A 15395-nucleotide genomic window follows, 5' to 3' on the forward strand; every position below is an offset into this window, starting at 1 on the left:
TGGGTGTAGATGGGTTTACAAGGTCAAGCTTAATTCTGACGGCACTCTAGAGCGATTGAAAGCTCGTCTCGTTATTTTTGGTAATCATCAGGTTGAGGGTATCGATTATAACGAGACTTTCGCTCCTGTTGCTAAAATGGTGACTGTTCGTGCTTTTCTTGCTGTAGCTGCTGCAAAGAATTGGGAATTGCATCAGATGGATGTCCACAATGCATTTCTTCACGGTGATCTTGATGAGGAGGTTTATATGAAACCTCCACCTGGTTTTCATGGCACTCAACCTGGTATGGTGTGCCGACTTCTGAAGTCGTTGTATGGTCTTCGACAAGCACCTCGTTGTTGGTTCTCTAAATTGGCCTCATCTCTGAAAAGGTACGGGTTTCTGCAATCGTACTCTGATTACTCTCTCTTTACTCTGCAATCTGGGTCTATTCAATTGAGTGTTCTGGTGTATGTCGATGACCTGATAGTATCTGGTAATGATTCTTCTGCAATCTCACAATTCAAATCATATTTGAGTGACTGTTTTCATATGAAAGATTTGGGTGTGTTGAAGTATTTTCTTGGCATTGAGGTTGCGCGAAGTCCGGAAGGCATATTTTTATGTCAACGGAAGTATACTCTTGATATCATTGCAGAATCTGGCTTACTAGGGGCACGTCCGGCAGGTACTCCTATTGAGCAAAATCATAGTCTGGCACAATCCGACTCCTCTCTTCTTTCTGATCCAGAAATGTATCGTCATCTAGTGGGTCGTTTGATTTATTTGTCTTTTACTAGACCTGATCTTGCTTATGCGGTGCATATTTTATCTCAATTTATGCAACAACCGCGACAGGATCATTGGGAGGCTGCTCTTCGTATAGTGCGATACTTGAAAGGCTGTCCGGGTCAGGGTATTCTCTTGAGTTCAGATTGTGATTTACATATTACAGGTTGGTGTGATTCGGATTGGGCAGGTTGTCCCTTGTCGCGACGGTCTATTACTGGTTGGTTAGTATTTCTTGGTGCTTCGCCTATATCTTGGAAAACTAAGAAGCAGGACACTGTGGCCAAGTCCTCTTTAGAGGCCGAATTCCGTTCTATGTCTAAAACTACAGATGAGTTGAAATGGTTAAAGGCTCTTCTTCTGAGTTTGGGTGTCTCGCATCCCCGCGCTATGAGTTTGTTTTGTGATAATCAATCTGCTTTGTATATTGCGCAGAATCCGGTTTTCCATGAGCGAACCAAACACATTGAGGTGGATTGCTATTATCTTCGTGATGCGATTCAGGACGGTACCATTAGTCCGTCTTATGTGAAGACAACGGATCAATTAGCGGATATATTCACCAAGGCTTTGAGTAAAAATCAGTTCATGTATTTACTTGGCAAGTTGGGCATTGTGATTTGCATGCTCCAACTTGAGGGGGGGTGTTAGGGCCTACATTTAGTATGTAGATTATATAGCTAAGGGGCCTAGCTCTTGTGCCCTAATCTCTTGTATATATATATATATTTGTTCATATCTCTAATACAATAGATTACTCTATTCTCTCTAATCTCTAAATCTGACAGCTTCTTTAATTTGCAGAATATTGCTTAATGCTATTTAATTTGTGGTTATACATGTCCATATGGGATTTAGTATTACTACGTATTATTATTGGAGTATTTTCATAAAGTATTTTGTATACTTCGTATTTCGTTTTAAGAAACAATCAAACTATCTTCTCAACAATTATAATCTGCTGTCCGGTCAAATTCAACTAAAGCAGCCACCTTTATACAAAAAAAAAAAAAAAAAAAAAAAAAAAAAAAAAAAAAAAAACCCAAAACACTTCAGCATAAAGGAATGTATCTGAACTTGTTTGCAGTCAATTATGATATTAGTTGCTGATCTTATCATTTGGTTTAGGAGAGAATCTACTTTCTTATAGATATCAAATTTGTAAACATGGTATGTGAACAACCATGATTGAACAACAAAACTTGCATCATCCAGTTTCACTTGACATATCAGCAATTTTACTATCTTGGCCTAGTTCAAAACTTAAAAAGATATCATGCTTCTTCAAAATCACGATTTTGTTGTGCCATGGCTTCACTATTTTGGCCTATTACTATGCGTTAATCACTAATTCACTACACCAACCTAGCGAAGTCATGATTCTGCATTTCTTCAAATTGGTATTCTGCAAGCCCTCCATCTTAGTTCAGTGGTGTAGGGTTAATTTGTAGTTGGCACTTCTACCTTTGCAATGAGTAAACGATTTTCAGGGGAAATATCTGATGGGACATACTTGACAAGTTTAGCTTCCAGTCCACGTTCCTTAATCCACATTAACCTCCCCATGTCAATGATATCCTTGCACATGAACCCCAATGCCGCTCTATCCATTGCTTTCATGTTCCTTGTATAATCTTCAACTCCGCTAGCATCTCCACCATACTCATCATTATCACTATAAAAGGGCAAAATCGATTGAAGAAATTAAAACATGCTCTTTTCACCAGGATAATAGCTATATACATAGAAACTTTACTAAACTGAAATCTCGAGGTAGAAAATATTTATGATTTTTTTTTTTTTTGGCAAATAATATTTATGAATTTATTATGGATTTTTTGATATATACGAAGTATATATATATTTTTATATACAGGTACAAATAAGTAGAAAGTAACAGCCTGTTACTCATTAGCGGCCTTTATACAGGGAAAGAATTAGTTGGAGGAAAAAACGAGGGGGTGGAGGGGGGGGGATTATAACATTAAAAGATACTAAGTATTTACCTTGGTGGCACTGGAGATTGCAAAGAGCCATCATCAGAAACATCTGATCCATGGTCAGCATCAACTGCCCAACTGGTAAACCATGTGATAGCATGGAAATGTTCTTTAGTGATTCCTAAATTATTTAGGTATTGTTTATCTGCAAGTGTGAAGAAAGAAAAACAATATGTTCACAATTGAGGATTAATAAGATATATCTCAAAGGGTATTAACTAATTAAAGTAATTGGTAGTTGAAATTACTTGTGTAATGTTTCCATTGGCATAGATGGTGGCAACAGGTTGCCACAGCAATGCTTCTAAGGTGAGGACGTACAGATTGCTCTTTCCCATTATCTTGATTGGGATGTTCTCCAAGACAACATCTGAGGGTCAAATCTGCACTATGCCACACATTGTAAGCTCGATGCAATTCAAGTCATTCAACTCCTCAGCATGTTCCTCTTTCCCTCCTATTTCTGTTTTCAGGAAGGGTAGGGTGAAAGGGTAAAAGGGATCTGCTATAGAAGGCTGACTTGTATCTAAATAAATGGTAATTGCTCACTATAATTCAAATGAAATCAGAATATTCACCTGTAGCAGGTCCACATAGATGTTTACCAATCGCCAAGTAAGGTATTCCCTTCAAAGACTCAACAGCGTTCAGATTTAAATCTTCAACTGCATCAGTGATCATCGATGCGCATCAAGAGGCAATAAATTGACAGACTACAGATAGAACTATCTAATGTTCTAAGGTAGTAATCCTACAACAGCTAAACATAAAATTCAGCTAGTTCAACACAATGCTTTAGAAAAGTATTACTCCCTTTGTTTTATATTGTTCTTCCTCTTTGTCAAAAAAAAATATTGTTCTTCCTCTTCATAATCTCTTTTGTGAGATGAAATAGGTCAAAGTAGGAAGAACAATATGAAACGGAGGGAGTAAATTATTAAACGGGGATCTTGTAAAGAACCCTCTTAAGCCACCTACACGCTTCCAATAAAAGAGAAGGGGCGAGCCAAGAGCAACTCAAGTAGAACACATGGCACATGCTGCTGCCACAACCATTGGGGGAAGAGGATATGGGAGAAGAAGACAACAGTAACTAATTAAGGTGACGCTGTTATGGTATTTACCAGTTTCAAACCTTCAAGCACTTGATGGGACAACAAGAAGCAATGAATCATGGGACACTTTGACAGCTAGTGTTCTTGTAATAAATAGAAATGTGTAGAGAGAAGGAGATAATGTGATTTGACACTTTGCTTAGCATTGGAAGACTTATATACTCCGTACTATCTAGGAGAGTTGTAGCTTCAATATACTCCTCTTCTTGTAATCAGAATATCATATAAATCAATTGAATTCCAAATTCAACCTTAGATTCTCTTGAATTATTTACAATTACATCAAGGTTATACAGATCTCCTAAACTCTATCTTGACTTCATTATGTTATACGAAGTATAATTTAAAATTGTAGTCCTGATTGGCTGATTACCATGATAAAGATTACATGAGAAGAGGAAAAACTCAAGATGAGGAGAAAATTGTGAACGCTTAGACATGACTGCTGCATAACAGTCGGGTATCTAAACTGTTAAGAATATAGTAAATGTATGTCGTGTTATTCTGTCCCTCTAGGTGCAAGGGTGGGGATTAAATAAATCATTAGGTTGCTGAAGCCCAAGGCAAAGAAATTGAGCAAAATTAATAATGAGACAGGTTAATAAGATTTTCTCAAAGACATTTCCACAATGAAAATTAGGTTAATACCACTTCCGCAAAAGTTCTAGGTAATGCAACAATAACTTACTATAGTTAGTTGTCATCACAAAACAGTAATATAGTTTTGAAGTTAATCATGTTTTCTATGCTGGATGCATAAAAATTAAACTTGTGTACAAAAGCATAAAATAGCTCACACGAGAATAAAGGCCTTAAAAAACCAGACATGAGGTTTAAGTAAAACCTTACTGTCAATTCTCAAACGCTCCAGTGCTAAGTTGTCTATCTGTCGTAGACTTCGATCAGCCTAAAGTATGAGATACTAAGAGATATGAGCATAAATAAAATGACATTTGTTGCATCTTATAAAAGTGTTTCAATGTACACTGACCTTGAGCTTGTATGCCTTACGCTCAACCAAAAATACCTTATTGATCCCATAAGAATCAGCTAATATCTGGGTTAAGTAACCCCTGCCAGCTCCAAACTCAACAACAGCAGAGAGATCAGATTGACAGTGCTGCTCGGACAAAACCCCAAAATCCTCCAAGTTGCCAAGAATGGACGCCTGTTGGCGGACATGCTTCTCTTGGTATGGTAATTTTCTTAAAGCACAAAATAAAGTGTAACAATCAAACAAACATCATTTATCCATACATACAGTACAAACATTATTTTAATTCAGTGATTAATTCCATACATCATTTCAAACATTATGGTATATACCAGCTTCAAACCTTCAAGCACATACCTGTCATTCTGTCTCTTAATCCAGACATCACAGGCATGAGGTATCCTATAAGAAAACTTTATATCCTTGCAAATTAAAGTATGAAGAGAGCGGATCTTGGAGAGTAATTCAGAAAATTGAGGAATACTCAAATTGTAAACCCAATTTCTCTTCATCTCAGAAGTAAAGTCAGCATCTTGTTGTTGTTGATTAATTCCCTTTTGGTAATAAGGTTGGAGTGATAAAGTCTGTGATTGTTTCAATAATGGGCATTTCTTAAGGTGTCCCTCCATATTTTCTTCAAGCACACAACTTTCACAAATTCAACAAAAACAATATAAATATAAAACCATACTTTAGATAACAATGGAGACGACAAAACATAGTAGTGTACTAATTCTTACTGAGAAGGGTCGATTGAGCAAGGAATCCACTTTCCATTGGACCTACTGCTATGATTCCCGCAAAATCTGTTACAAGTTTTAATTTGCAGAATCAAATTACAATACTCCATATCAATTAAGAAGATTAATACAAAAGAGGGGTTTAATTAAGGGATACTTACGGAGAATCATTGAAAGGAGTATTTGCACAAAATCTGTTCTTCTTGGGCAGCCAATGTTTGCAACGTTTCTCCATTTTTCGGCAATCCCAGCTCGAAGATGCTGATGCTGGCGCTTCTGTTTGCTACTCCTTGTTTTTGTTTCCCACAAGCCCACCTTTATGTTTTGGCCCAACTTTGGTTAATTACAAGAATAAGGCTGTTCAAGTTTTGCTACTCCTTGTTTTTGTTTCCCACAAGCCCACCTTTATGTTTTGGCCCAACTTTGGTTAATTACAAGAACAAGGCTGTTCAAGTTTAATCACTGTACACATCAATGCATAACTCCTCCATTTTGTTTCATAACTCAATTATTTACATTAAGTTAATATCTAATACAATATTTAAAATCGAGGAAGTATTTTATGTTTATACTACAATAATATGATGTAAAATTTAATGTTTTAGTTTAGTGGTTGTTAGGTTAATGTTTTTTTTTGTTTGTTTTTGTTTTTTTTAATACTAGTATATAATTGGTTTAAAGTTGTTTGAAACCATATATAGACCTATTATTTAGTAGCATAAAGGTAATAGTATCCTTGAATTACTTATGAGAGGTGTGTAAGTAGTCAACTAAATTACGGAGTATGGAGTAGTTGTGAGAAGAAACAAATGGTTTCAATCATTCAAGTGACCTCCAACGGTCTTTTAGAGTGCATGAAAAACATTCGATCTTCTATTTAAGTGAAGAAAGGTTAAGAAACCTCCAAAGGTAATGACTATAATCCATCCTTTCAAGCTATTATCAAATATTTTGTGACATAATGGCGGGGTTTACTTCTCGGAATGATAAAAGGGTTATTTGAAATATACATGTCTTGAGCTAATTATAAAATTTGTGTACATAACTCGCTAATTTGATAATTATTAACACGAAAATGGGATAGGTCTCAGTGTGAACACGTTAATATCTAAATTTTAATTTAAATTTCCAAAAAAGGAGTGAAAAAAAGTTGAAGACCCGAAATTGGCTGAGACCCGTAAAGAATAAAATGGTAAAAGGCAGTTGGTATATAAAAAAAGCAATTGGGAGCGAGGTGCGCCGGATCCTTGAGGGTAAAAACTCCATCCTTGAAGATGCAGATATTCGTGAAAACCCTAACCGGGAAAACCATAACCCTAGAGGTTGAATCCTCAGACACGATCGACAATGTGAAGACTAAGATCCAAGACAAGGAAGGCATTCCCCCAGACCAGCAGCGTCTGATATTCGCCGGAAAACAGCTCGAAGACGGCCGGACACTCGCCGACTACAACATCCAGAAGGAGTCGACCCTTCACCTGGTGCTTCGTCTCAGGGGTGGTGCTAAGAAGAGGAAGAAGAAGACTTACACAAAGCCCAAGAAGATCAAGCACAAGAAGAAGAAGGTCAAGCTCGCTGTTGTTCATTTACAAGGTCGATGATTCTGCCAAGGTTCAGAGGTTGAGAAAGGAGTGCCCTAATGCTGACTGTGGTGCCGGTACTTTTATGGCTAACCATTTTGATCGTCACTACTGTGGTAAGTGCGGTCTCACCTACGTTTACCAGAAGCCTGCCGCCGAGTGATTTCAATTCGGGGGATTTCAGTTTATCTTTTAGAATTACAAACTAATGTTGGATATTATTAGCTTGTTTATGGTTTTTGGTATATATTGCTTTATTTTATCTAATTTTTTTGTTTAATGATGAAATTCTTCTTAATTATTGGAAACATTGTTTAGTATTGAGAGTATACATTTCTGGGCATATATTAATATGCCAACAGGAAGGAAAGAATGTGGTGTTGATTTGGTAAGGATCAAACTTTAAGCTTTATTTGGGCAGGGCTTATCTCAATCATTAGATCAAGGCTTCGTTTTAGTTGGTTTACTCTACTTTCTGAGTTGCGGGGGTGACTACTTGTATCCCAGAAGCCTTTGATTAAGCTTTAAAACCACTGTGACACTAGTAAAGCTTTAAGCACAGTACTAGGCTTCATACTCTATTTATCAAGTATCGCTTATTCTAGTCAAATATGATCAGAGTAGACCACATTAGAAATATTACCATTATTCTTATGTCGCCTTAATTCAAGTGAAGAGAAGCATCCTTGAGCACATCCGTGACAAAAGTCATCGAGTACTGTAGCATTAATTTGAAGCAAACAGCAGTGGTATATAATTCTCTGCACATTCTAAGTGAAAAGAAGCTCAAGGTTTACAGTTTAACTAAGTTGACTGAGGACTCCATCAATTATTTTAACTAATTAGGGAATTGACCATAAGGGATTGTCTCAATGAAGATAACCTTTACAATGACCAGAATACTCAAATATCATAGAAATATTATTGTTATTGTTGATGTAATAAGAAGTTTATACGACTAGTAATTTATACAACTTTCCCAGCTTTCTTATCATATGCGCTATATTAGCTATGAGTAGTTGATAGTGCTTTCACATTCTTCCAATTCTTTTGGTAGAGACTAATCATAGTTTTGCTTTAGTGTAAAGATGCTTACAATTTCTTCCATACATCTCAAGAGTTTACTAGAGCTAACATTTATTTTGTACTCCTAGTTTGATCACCGACATAATTGTACTAGGCATGTATACAAGAGTTTGATTATTAACACATATACAAGCTAGTAAGCACAATGCTTGTTGTACAATCTGCCAATCTTTATATAATTCACAAGTTTTGGGACATTTGAAGCATATGTATACAAGAGTTTGAGTAATTTTCTCTTCGTTATGACTACTTCACTCAACTACCTCAGAGGTCAGGCTGCTTTTTGGTGGTGTGATATCCATTGATGTGATCTGTAATACAACAGCTGTTTAATAAAATGTATACACATGGAAAGTGATAATTGGCGAAATTGTATCTTGTTGCTACTCCGTAGCAATAAGGTTTATATTACATATTTACATGAAATCAGGTAAGTATAACCTGACAAATGCTCGTGGAAACAGCTTAGAAAAAATAGAGTTTTTTGCTTTCACCAACATTATGTACACAGCATAACAAGGAACGTGGATGACAGCCATTCCGAGATACCTGCAAACAAGTACATATTTAGAAATACTTCTCTGTTCAGTGAACATTTAAACACAGTTTTAGAGAAGGGAGATTGCTTTATTTACCATAGAGGTGCCCATGGGGTTGAGAGCTCTAGGAAGGGATAAGGCCACCTGCACCAAACCTTTTTGTTAAATGACACGACTTATATGAATTGAAAGAGATTGTGAAGATCAATTAGGAGATATGAAAATACCATGTGAAACCACAGGCATGAAGAATCCACTGGAATGTGATGTATGTGACGCTCCAAAGTATAAAATAGGTAAAGCCAAACCATTGAAATGGCTGAGATGCAGAAAGTAAATTAGGTAATCAACCTCTTTAAAAAGGCATGAGTAGTTAAGCACCAATAACAGGGCGTATGATGCTACTTACAAGTGCATTAAGAAGCGAATCAATGACCAGGAAGACTGCATTCAGTGAGTGAATAAATCCGATCAACTGCAGGAATATCAAATGATGTTAGTAGTTCAGTAGTCACACTTAAGTTATATGGGCGACACTAGACTAAATTTAAACGGGCAGAGCCAGGCAAAACTCAAGAAAGTTAAGAGTACAACATTGCTGATACTGGATTCACGATTTCATAAATTAAGGTGTATGTTATTAAGATGTTTGTCTCTAAGAATATAATCCTAGTATATGCGTACTATAGGACATCATTCTATTCCTATAATGAGTGAGTAGGAATTCCATTTCACACCAATAGCTCTACTATGATAAAGCACTCACCAAGGTAAGCTCAAACTGTTTTCCTGCCATCATTGGCACCAATATACACCAAAAAACTAAGTCTGTAAGCATTGAAGCTCCTGCAGAAATCTGATAGAAGGATCAAGAACAGGATGAGTTACATAACTTACATCCAATAGCAAGAACATAAAGACTGAAGGGAACAACAATTAAATTTCGCTGTTAGATGATTTAGAAGCTACATTTATTTACTCAATTGATGTAGGTAATTAAAAGGAAGGTTAAGGAGGGATCAGCTAGTAAATGTATTGCTGCAAAAAGGCAGATATAACCGGAATGTTAGTGGTATAGCAATTGCATCAAAATCAAACAGATTCATCAGGCAAGGCGCAAACGAACTCACCTGGTAAACAATTAGCATAAGAGACCCTAAGAATCCTACTCCTCCAGCTTCATCATTACTGTCATGATTTTGCAAGGTATTGCTGCCTTCTCCCTTGTTTGAACCCAAAGCAGCAGCAGATTCGTTGCCATCTGAATCATTTTTCAGAAATTTGTCTTTCCCAGCACTTGTTGCTGGTCCTTTCTCTGCAGACATGAAGCATCCTTGGGCAGAAATGATGGTCCCAATCTACATGAACGGTGAAGCATTTAAAAAAAAAAAAAAAAAGAAAAAAGAAAAAGAGTTATAGCTTCTAAGTATTCAGAATGCATCCATATTAGGTGATAAGGTTGTAAAAATAGGTTTATTAGTGTACAACAGTATAAAATGGGAATTATGCAGGGACATACCGCAAAATAGACCATAACCAATGCAAATGTCCACCTGCAGACGAGTCAATTAAATCGATAGTAAGCGCAAGCCCAAAAGTAGAATTTTTCAAAAAGTTGACTGCTTTGTATGAGATAGAAGCTGCTTAGGGTTATATGCATAAAAATTTAGTACTAGGTATTACTTATTATTTAGCAAGAAATTAAAAGACAATTTACATGAAGTAGCACAAAAAGATTGAAGAGAGATAGTAGTTGACTTACTGGGTATAGAAATAGAAAGCAAAAAGGCCAGAAAAAAGAATCATTTGGTAGAGAAGGTACGCCATTGTAATAAAGGCTGAAGCTCTGTAGAGAAGAAGCCATTTGGGGTTGAGATTTCTCCAGCAAGGAACCCATAATATTAATTTAGACTTGTGGGTTTCATCTTCTCCATTTCTGATTCTTTTCTTGATCAGATTGTTCGCAACTGCAGCTGGGATTACAATAATCAATCCACAAATAGGGACTTGCCATTTCATCCAGTAATCAACACTCATCTTTGAGCTATCTATCTTTTATTTCCTTGCTTTTGGGATTCAGGAAGCAGAATCAGGAGTAATCGATGATTTGGGATGACTCATGAGACTGGGACCCGGACCAACATACATCTACAATAATTTACTGGTAGCATCAGGTTCTAATTTCTAAACTCAGTTGTGGTTGGTGGGGTTTTATATAGATTAGTCTACTTCTCTCTAGTACAACTAACTTGTAATTCTAATAAAACCCATGCCCTTGTCCGTCCATTATGATACTATAATTAGCAAATTATAACCACCATAAACATCTAATCAGATTGTACTTATAAAGGAGATTTCACCGCGTAATTAATAATTATATACGTACTACATTAATTATCTAACATACGCCCAACATAATTAATTAATCGTATGAGATACCACTACACGGCTGTACTTGTCTAAATATTTGCTAGAAATAAAGTACTCGTATACATCCATGTTTGTATTGTTCAATTCTTCCACAAGATTTGTGTAATATATTCTTGAGAAGAGCATTTTGAGTTCTTTACTCATATGAACTATTGTATAAGACAACCCTAGTTAAGGAAAAATAAAAATTAAAACTTTTGTGAGCTATATATCTACTAGTCCAAACCGGTATTCCTGTATACCCCCAAATAGGTTTAGTTGGGGAGTGTTGAGTGAGCACTGATAAATCAATTAAGGGCTGAGGGAAGGAAGCATGCACTAAACTATACAATCCAACCACCGCACTTAATAGCACATTTTGTGTGTCACCGTGTTTTTTCCGGAGTACTGCATAATTTCAACATGACAACACAATAAACATGTTCTAACGTGCTACCAAAAACATTAAATACCAGCATATTGCCACTATATTTCTACACCTACCTAAAAAATCCTGGCAGTTATTTTTTTTTACTTTGACATTGTTTTGTTTGGTACTATAGAGGACTTGTACCGAAAAAAATGCTTAGTTCTTTACAAGCTACTAGTCAAATAGTCAAAGTAGAAAATGTAATTGCATGAGCAGCCATATTAATCTGTTATAGGCTTAATATAGCTGATTGGCTAACTTATATAGCTGCTTAATCTTATTATTGTACCATTGAAGGATGTAATCAATAGCTAACATTCTTGCTTGTATTGTTTGTTTCACACAAGTGACATGCCTACTTGATTGCCTGCTCTATCTATTTGGAATGGCGAAAACTTTTATTAAAAAAAAAAAAAAAAAGGATTTTCTTATTCCTCCATGTATGAAAACATTTCATTTAATTGAGATATAGAGAATCAGTGATACAGTTCAATATTGTAAATAATACTTAAAGTCGTAGCTAAATATGAGAATCAATCAATCTCATCTTTAATTCCGAATTTAAGTAGAAAGTAGAGTACATATAACCCTCCAAATCTCTTGAGGAAGAATAGAAGGGTAGCTGAATTAATACTGTGATCTAATATATGAATGTGGAAATAATTTGGAAAAGAGCAAATCCTTCCCTCGCACGATTAATGCATACAGCCCGTAACAAACAACGTGACATGCAGCTAGGACCAGATACCTGTAAAATACATAAAGCCATGGTTTGATTAAAAAGATATTACAAGATGCAAGGCAATAATGCTGTACTCATAGTACGTGCATCATATCAATTTATGCTAAGATTATAATTTAACTATCACTTACCAGAGAGGAGCCAGAGGTGTTGACAGCTTTAGAAAAGGATATGGCCACCTGAAATGTATATAAACAAGGTCAAGCTAGAAATGACAACCAACTTAAGTTGATTTCTACTCTATAGATAAGATAGGCCGCGGTGGGAAATGAAGAATAATGAGTGAAGCTAATAAGGAATCGAGTGCTGACCAAGTGAAACCACAGAGGTGTATGAGCCATTGAAAGATGACATATGCTGAGCTCCACAGCACAAAATAAGCAAGCCGGAACCAAGGAAATGTCTGTTCATCGCACTCAATTTTATCATGTTACAAATACAAACATAGTCCATGTATCGATCATTGAATTGATTAAGCAATTAAACTCACAAGCCGATTCATGCAAGTGTCGAGAAGCAAAAAGGCCACATTCACGGTATGGATGCATCCCATCAGCTGTACAATTAATTAAGTAGAACACAACAGTGATTAACCATATATATATATATATATATATATATATATATATATATATATATATATATATATATATATATATATATATATATATATATATATATATATATATATATATATATATATATATATATACAAGTACATTCAATTTCAATCATTCAAACGGAAAGCTGGAAGAAAAAGGGTGAAGAATTGAATCAAGTAGTATGTAGGGACTGACCAGGGTCAAGCCAAGGCGTGTATTTGAAGACGCAGGGGCAATAATACACCAAAATATAATGTCAGTCAAAATAACAGCACCTCCACTTATCTGCAAATTTACTTGAGTTGAAATATGGATTATTGTACTACATACATACTGTAGCTGTCTTCAAATCTAAAATTGGGACTAATGTATGTCAACCTACCTGGTATGTAATTTGCATAAGATATCCCCAAAATCCAGGGGTTTGCTGTTTTCCATAATTCAAATTTGATGTTGTTGTTGGAATATCTTCCAAATCAACTCTTCCTCTTCCTGGAGACTCTTGTAAACAAGGAGTATCATTGTTGTTATGTTTGTGTAATAACCAGCAACCATGAGCAGAGATAACAGTCCCTATCTGTTATTGTTCAGCATCAGTAGAGTTTTGTCAGTCTACTACAACTGCTACTTGATTCATTTATACAGAACATGATTAAATTTGTTAGCAGAAATTAGTAAATCAAATTTACATACCGCGAAATACATCATAGTTAAAGAGTAAGTCCACCTGCAAATCAAGCATTGTAGAGTTAGATAGTGGGTACATATATGAATTGAGAAAAGAGCAAATAAAGAGAAAAGAAAAATACTCGGTGTAATAGATAAAGATGGAAGGACCCCAATGATGGATATCCCATGCTAAGAAGAAAGCAAGGGCAGATAAAGAGAGCAGCCGAAACACAACAAGGTAAGCAGGATGTAAGCCACTCCAGCAGCTGCTCCAATAATGGTCGCTGCTTTCACTACTACTAGGATTATTTTTAGTATTGAATAGAAGACTATCAGATGTTCCAATTCCAGCTGCACGAGGTTGTGTATGGTCGTGGTTCTTCCTCCACAGAACGTAAACGGAGCCAACAGCTGCTGTTACTACAACAACCACTGAAACGACGCTGTACCAATGCACCACTTCCATCGCCCATCCACCCACCCTTTTCACTTTACACTTTACAGAGTAAAATCTCTGAATTTTATGTTACTACTAGCTAATCAATCTATCATCTTATCTGCTTTGGTGATTAGATTATACTATAAGTTAGGATCATACCAATAAACTTGAAAATTCTTATAATACTTGTTCAACGTGTACTACTTTAAGCATTGATTTAGTACGAATGGGTGTTTAGACTGACAGATACTCCAAGTGTACTTACTACTCTTGATATTTCTCCAAACGTGTTTACTTTCTTTTCTTGCCACCTACCTTTTGTTTCTGCTACTAACCCACCCCCCCCCCCCCCCACTGATCACTGATGACGCACCTTCCGACTTCACTCCTCCTTTTTCATGGGCTGTCCAACTAATAAATAACTATCTATCTACTGGACTATATACTGCCCATCTTTTGCTAAACAACTAACATTTCTTCGACCTATAACTTCAGCCCAACCAGCTTTAGGCCATAGCCAATCTCCCAACACTTTTGCTCATAATTCATAAATCCATTATTTCATCAATTCATATTAAAATACTCCCTCCATTTCTAATCTATGCCCTACTTCATCAAATAACCAAAATATTTCTAATCATTTTACAAAGTAATTTTTGTTTGATTTACATTTTTATTATTCAAAGGATGAGCAGGAAAAAGCAAATGAAAAACAAAACCTTTAAATCGAGTAACAACAATTTTTACTAATACTTAATTCCTTTGTCATCCCATAATATACTAATTTAGTGTCCATTACTTCATTGCAATACTTTGTCTGAGTTAATTTCTTAATTTCATTACTATTCAAGTTTTATGATGATGCCATGATGGCATGTATTGTATGATCCTGAATAACTGAAATAACTTGGCTTGTATATTAATTAACGTGTTAACGTGTTATGTTAATTTACGTGTTATTACTACAGAGTAAGTATAATGTAATGTTGGAAGTAAAGTGGTAAGATAATACGTAGTATAGTAGTGTACTGCGGAGTTCATGGTACCACGTGATACGTGATGAGTTGTGATCTATTAATATAATAATACTCTACGTTAGTTAGGTGCAACGTATTACAAACCCATGTGCATTTTACATACTATCATTATTAATTTTAGAAACCAATCCCATCCTCTATTTTGATTGAATTTAGGGATTAGATTTTAAATTTGTGCCGACAATAATTGATTCTCTTTTATGAAGAAAAAAAAAAGGACTCAAAATCAATGACTTATACAATT

General features: G+C 35.7%; 3 protein-coding genes and 1 pseudogene across 3 annotated transcripts; 1 reads left to right on the forward strand and 3 right to left on the reverse strand.

Moving 5' to 3' along the window:
• Window positions 1-1582: 1582 nt before the first annotated feature.
• Window positions 1583-5895, reverse strand: LOC110732962 (tRNA:m(4)X modification enzyme TRM13 homolog). Its single transcript, XM_021912951.1, has 9 exons — window positions 5780-5895; window positions 5619-5684; window positions 5236-5526; window positions 4876-5089; window positions 4734-4791; window positions 3348-3434; window positions 3018-3152; window positions 2776-2914; window positions 1583-2444 (listed from the first exon to the last, which is right to left on the reverse strand). Exons 1-9 carry the CDS (start codon window positions 5851-5853, stop codon window positions 2210-2212), a joined length of 1299 nt encoding a protein of 432 aa, XP_021768643.1. The 5' UTR covers window positions 5854-5895; the 3' UTR covers window positions 1583-2209.
• Window positions 5896-6831: 936 nt separating this feature from the next.
• On the forward strand, window positions 6832-7478 carry LOC110732965 (annotated as a pseudogene).
• Window positions 7479-8252: 774 nt separating this feature from the next.
• On the reverse strand, window positions 8253-11032 carry LOC110732964. The gene is made up of 9 exons (XM_021912952.1): window positions 10586-11032; window positions 10343-10376; window positions 9954-10181; window positions 9590-9679; window positions 9233-9298; window positions 9051-9142; window positions 8920-8967; window positions 8726-8833; window positions 8253-8595 (listed from the first exon to the last, which is right to left on the reverse strand). The coding sequence occupies exons 1-9, from the start codon at window positions 10858-10860 to the stop codon at window positions 8556-8558; spliced, it is 981 nt and encodes a 326-aa protein (XP_021768644.1). The 5' UTR covers window positions 10861-11032; the 3' UTR covers window positions 8253-8555.
• Window positions 11033-11882: 850 nt separating this feature from the next.
• Window positions 11883-14443, reverse strand: LOC110732895. Its single transcript, XM_021912883.1, has 8 exons — window positions 13816-14443; window positions 13700-13733; window positions 13389-13583; window positions 13202-13291; window positions 12895-12960; window positions 12716-12807; window positions 12536-12583; window positions 11883-12410 (listed from the first exon to the last, which is right to left on the reverse strand). The coding sequence occupies exons 1-8, from the start codon at window positions 14139-14141 to the stop codon at window positions 12290-12292; spliced, it is 972 nt and encodes a 323-aa protein (XP_021768575.1). The 5' UTR covers window positions 14142-14443; the 3' UTR covers window positions 11883-12289.
• Window positions 14444-15395: the final 952 nt, after the last annotated feature.

Source organism: Chenopodium quinoa, unplaced genomic scaffold, assembly GCF_001683475.1.
Source record: "Chenopodium quinoa cultivar QQ74 unplaced genomic scaffold, ASM168347v1, whole genome shotgun sequence".
Classification (NCBI taxonomy): Eukaryota; Viridiplantae; Streptophyta; class Magnoliopsida; order Caryophyllales; family Amaranthaceae; genus Chenopodium; species Chenopodium quinoa.

Coding starts and splice junctions, on each gene's coding strand:
- LOC110732962 (XM_021912951.1), bottom strand. CDS start 5,853: ATGGAGAAACGTTGCAAACATTGGCTGCCCAAGAAGAACAGATTTTGT. Junction 3,435..4,733: donor GGAGCGTTTGAGAATTGACA/GTAAGGTTTTAC, acceptor TCACTGATGCAG/TTGAAGATTTAAATCTGAAC. Junction 3,153..3,347: donor TCTATGTGGACCTGCTACAG/GTGAATATTCTG, acceptor GGCATAGTGCAG/ATTTGACCCTCAGATGTTGT.
- LOC110732964 (XM_021912952.1), bottom strand. CDS start 10,860: ATGAGTGTTGATTACTGGATGAAATGGCAAGTCCCTATTTGTGGATTG. Junction 10,377..10,585: donor GCTTTCTATTTCTATACCCA/GTAAGTCAACTA, acceptor ACTCGTCTGCAG/GTGGACATTTGCATTGGTTA. Junction 9,143..9,232: donor ATTCGCTTCTTAATGCACTT/GTAAGTAGCATC, acceptor TCTGCATCTCAG/CCATTTCAATGGTTTGGCTT.
- LOC110732895 (XM_021912883.1), bottom strand. CDS start 14,141: ATGGAAGTGGTGCATTGGTACAGCGTCGTTTCAGTGGTTGTTGTAGTA. Junction 13,292..13,388: donor TTATGCAAATTACATACCAG/GTAGGTTGACAT, acceptor GTAAATTTGCAG/ATAAGTGGAGGTGCTGTTAT. Junction 12,411..12,535: donor ACACCTCTGGCTCCTCTCTG/GTAAGTGATAGT, acceptor TGTATTTTACAG/GTATCTGGTCCTAGCTGCAT.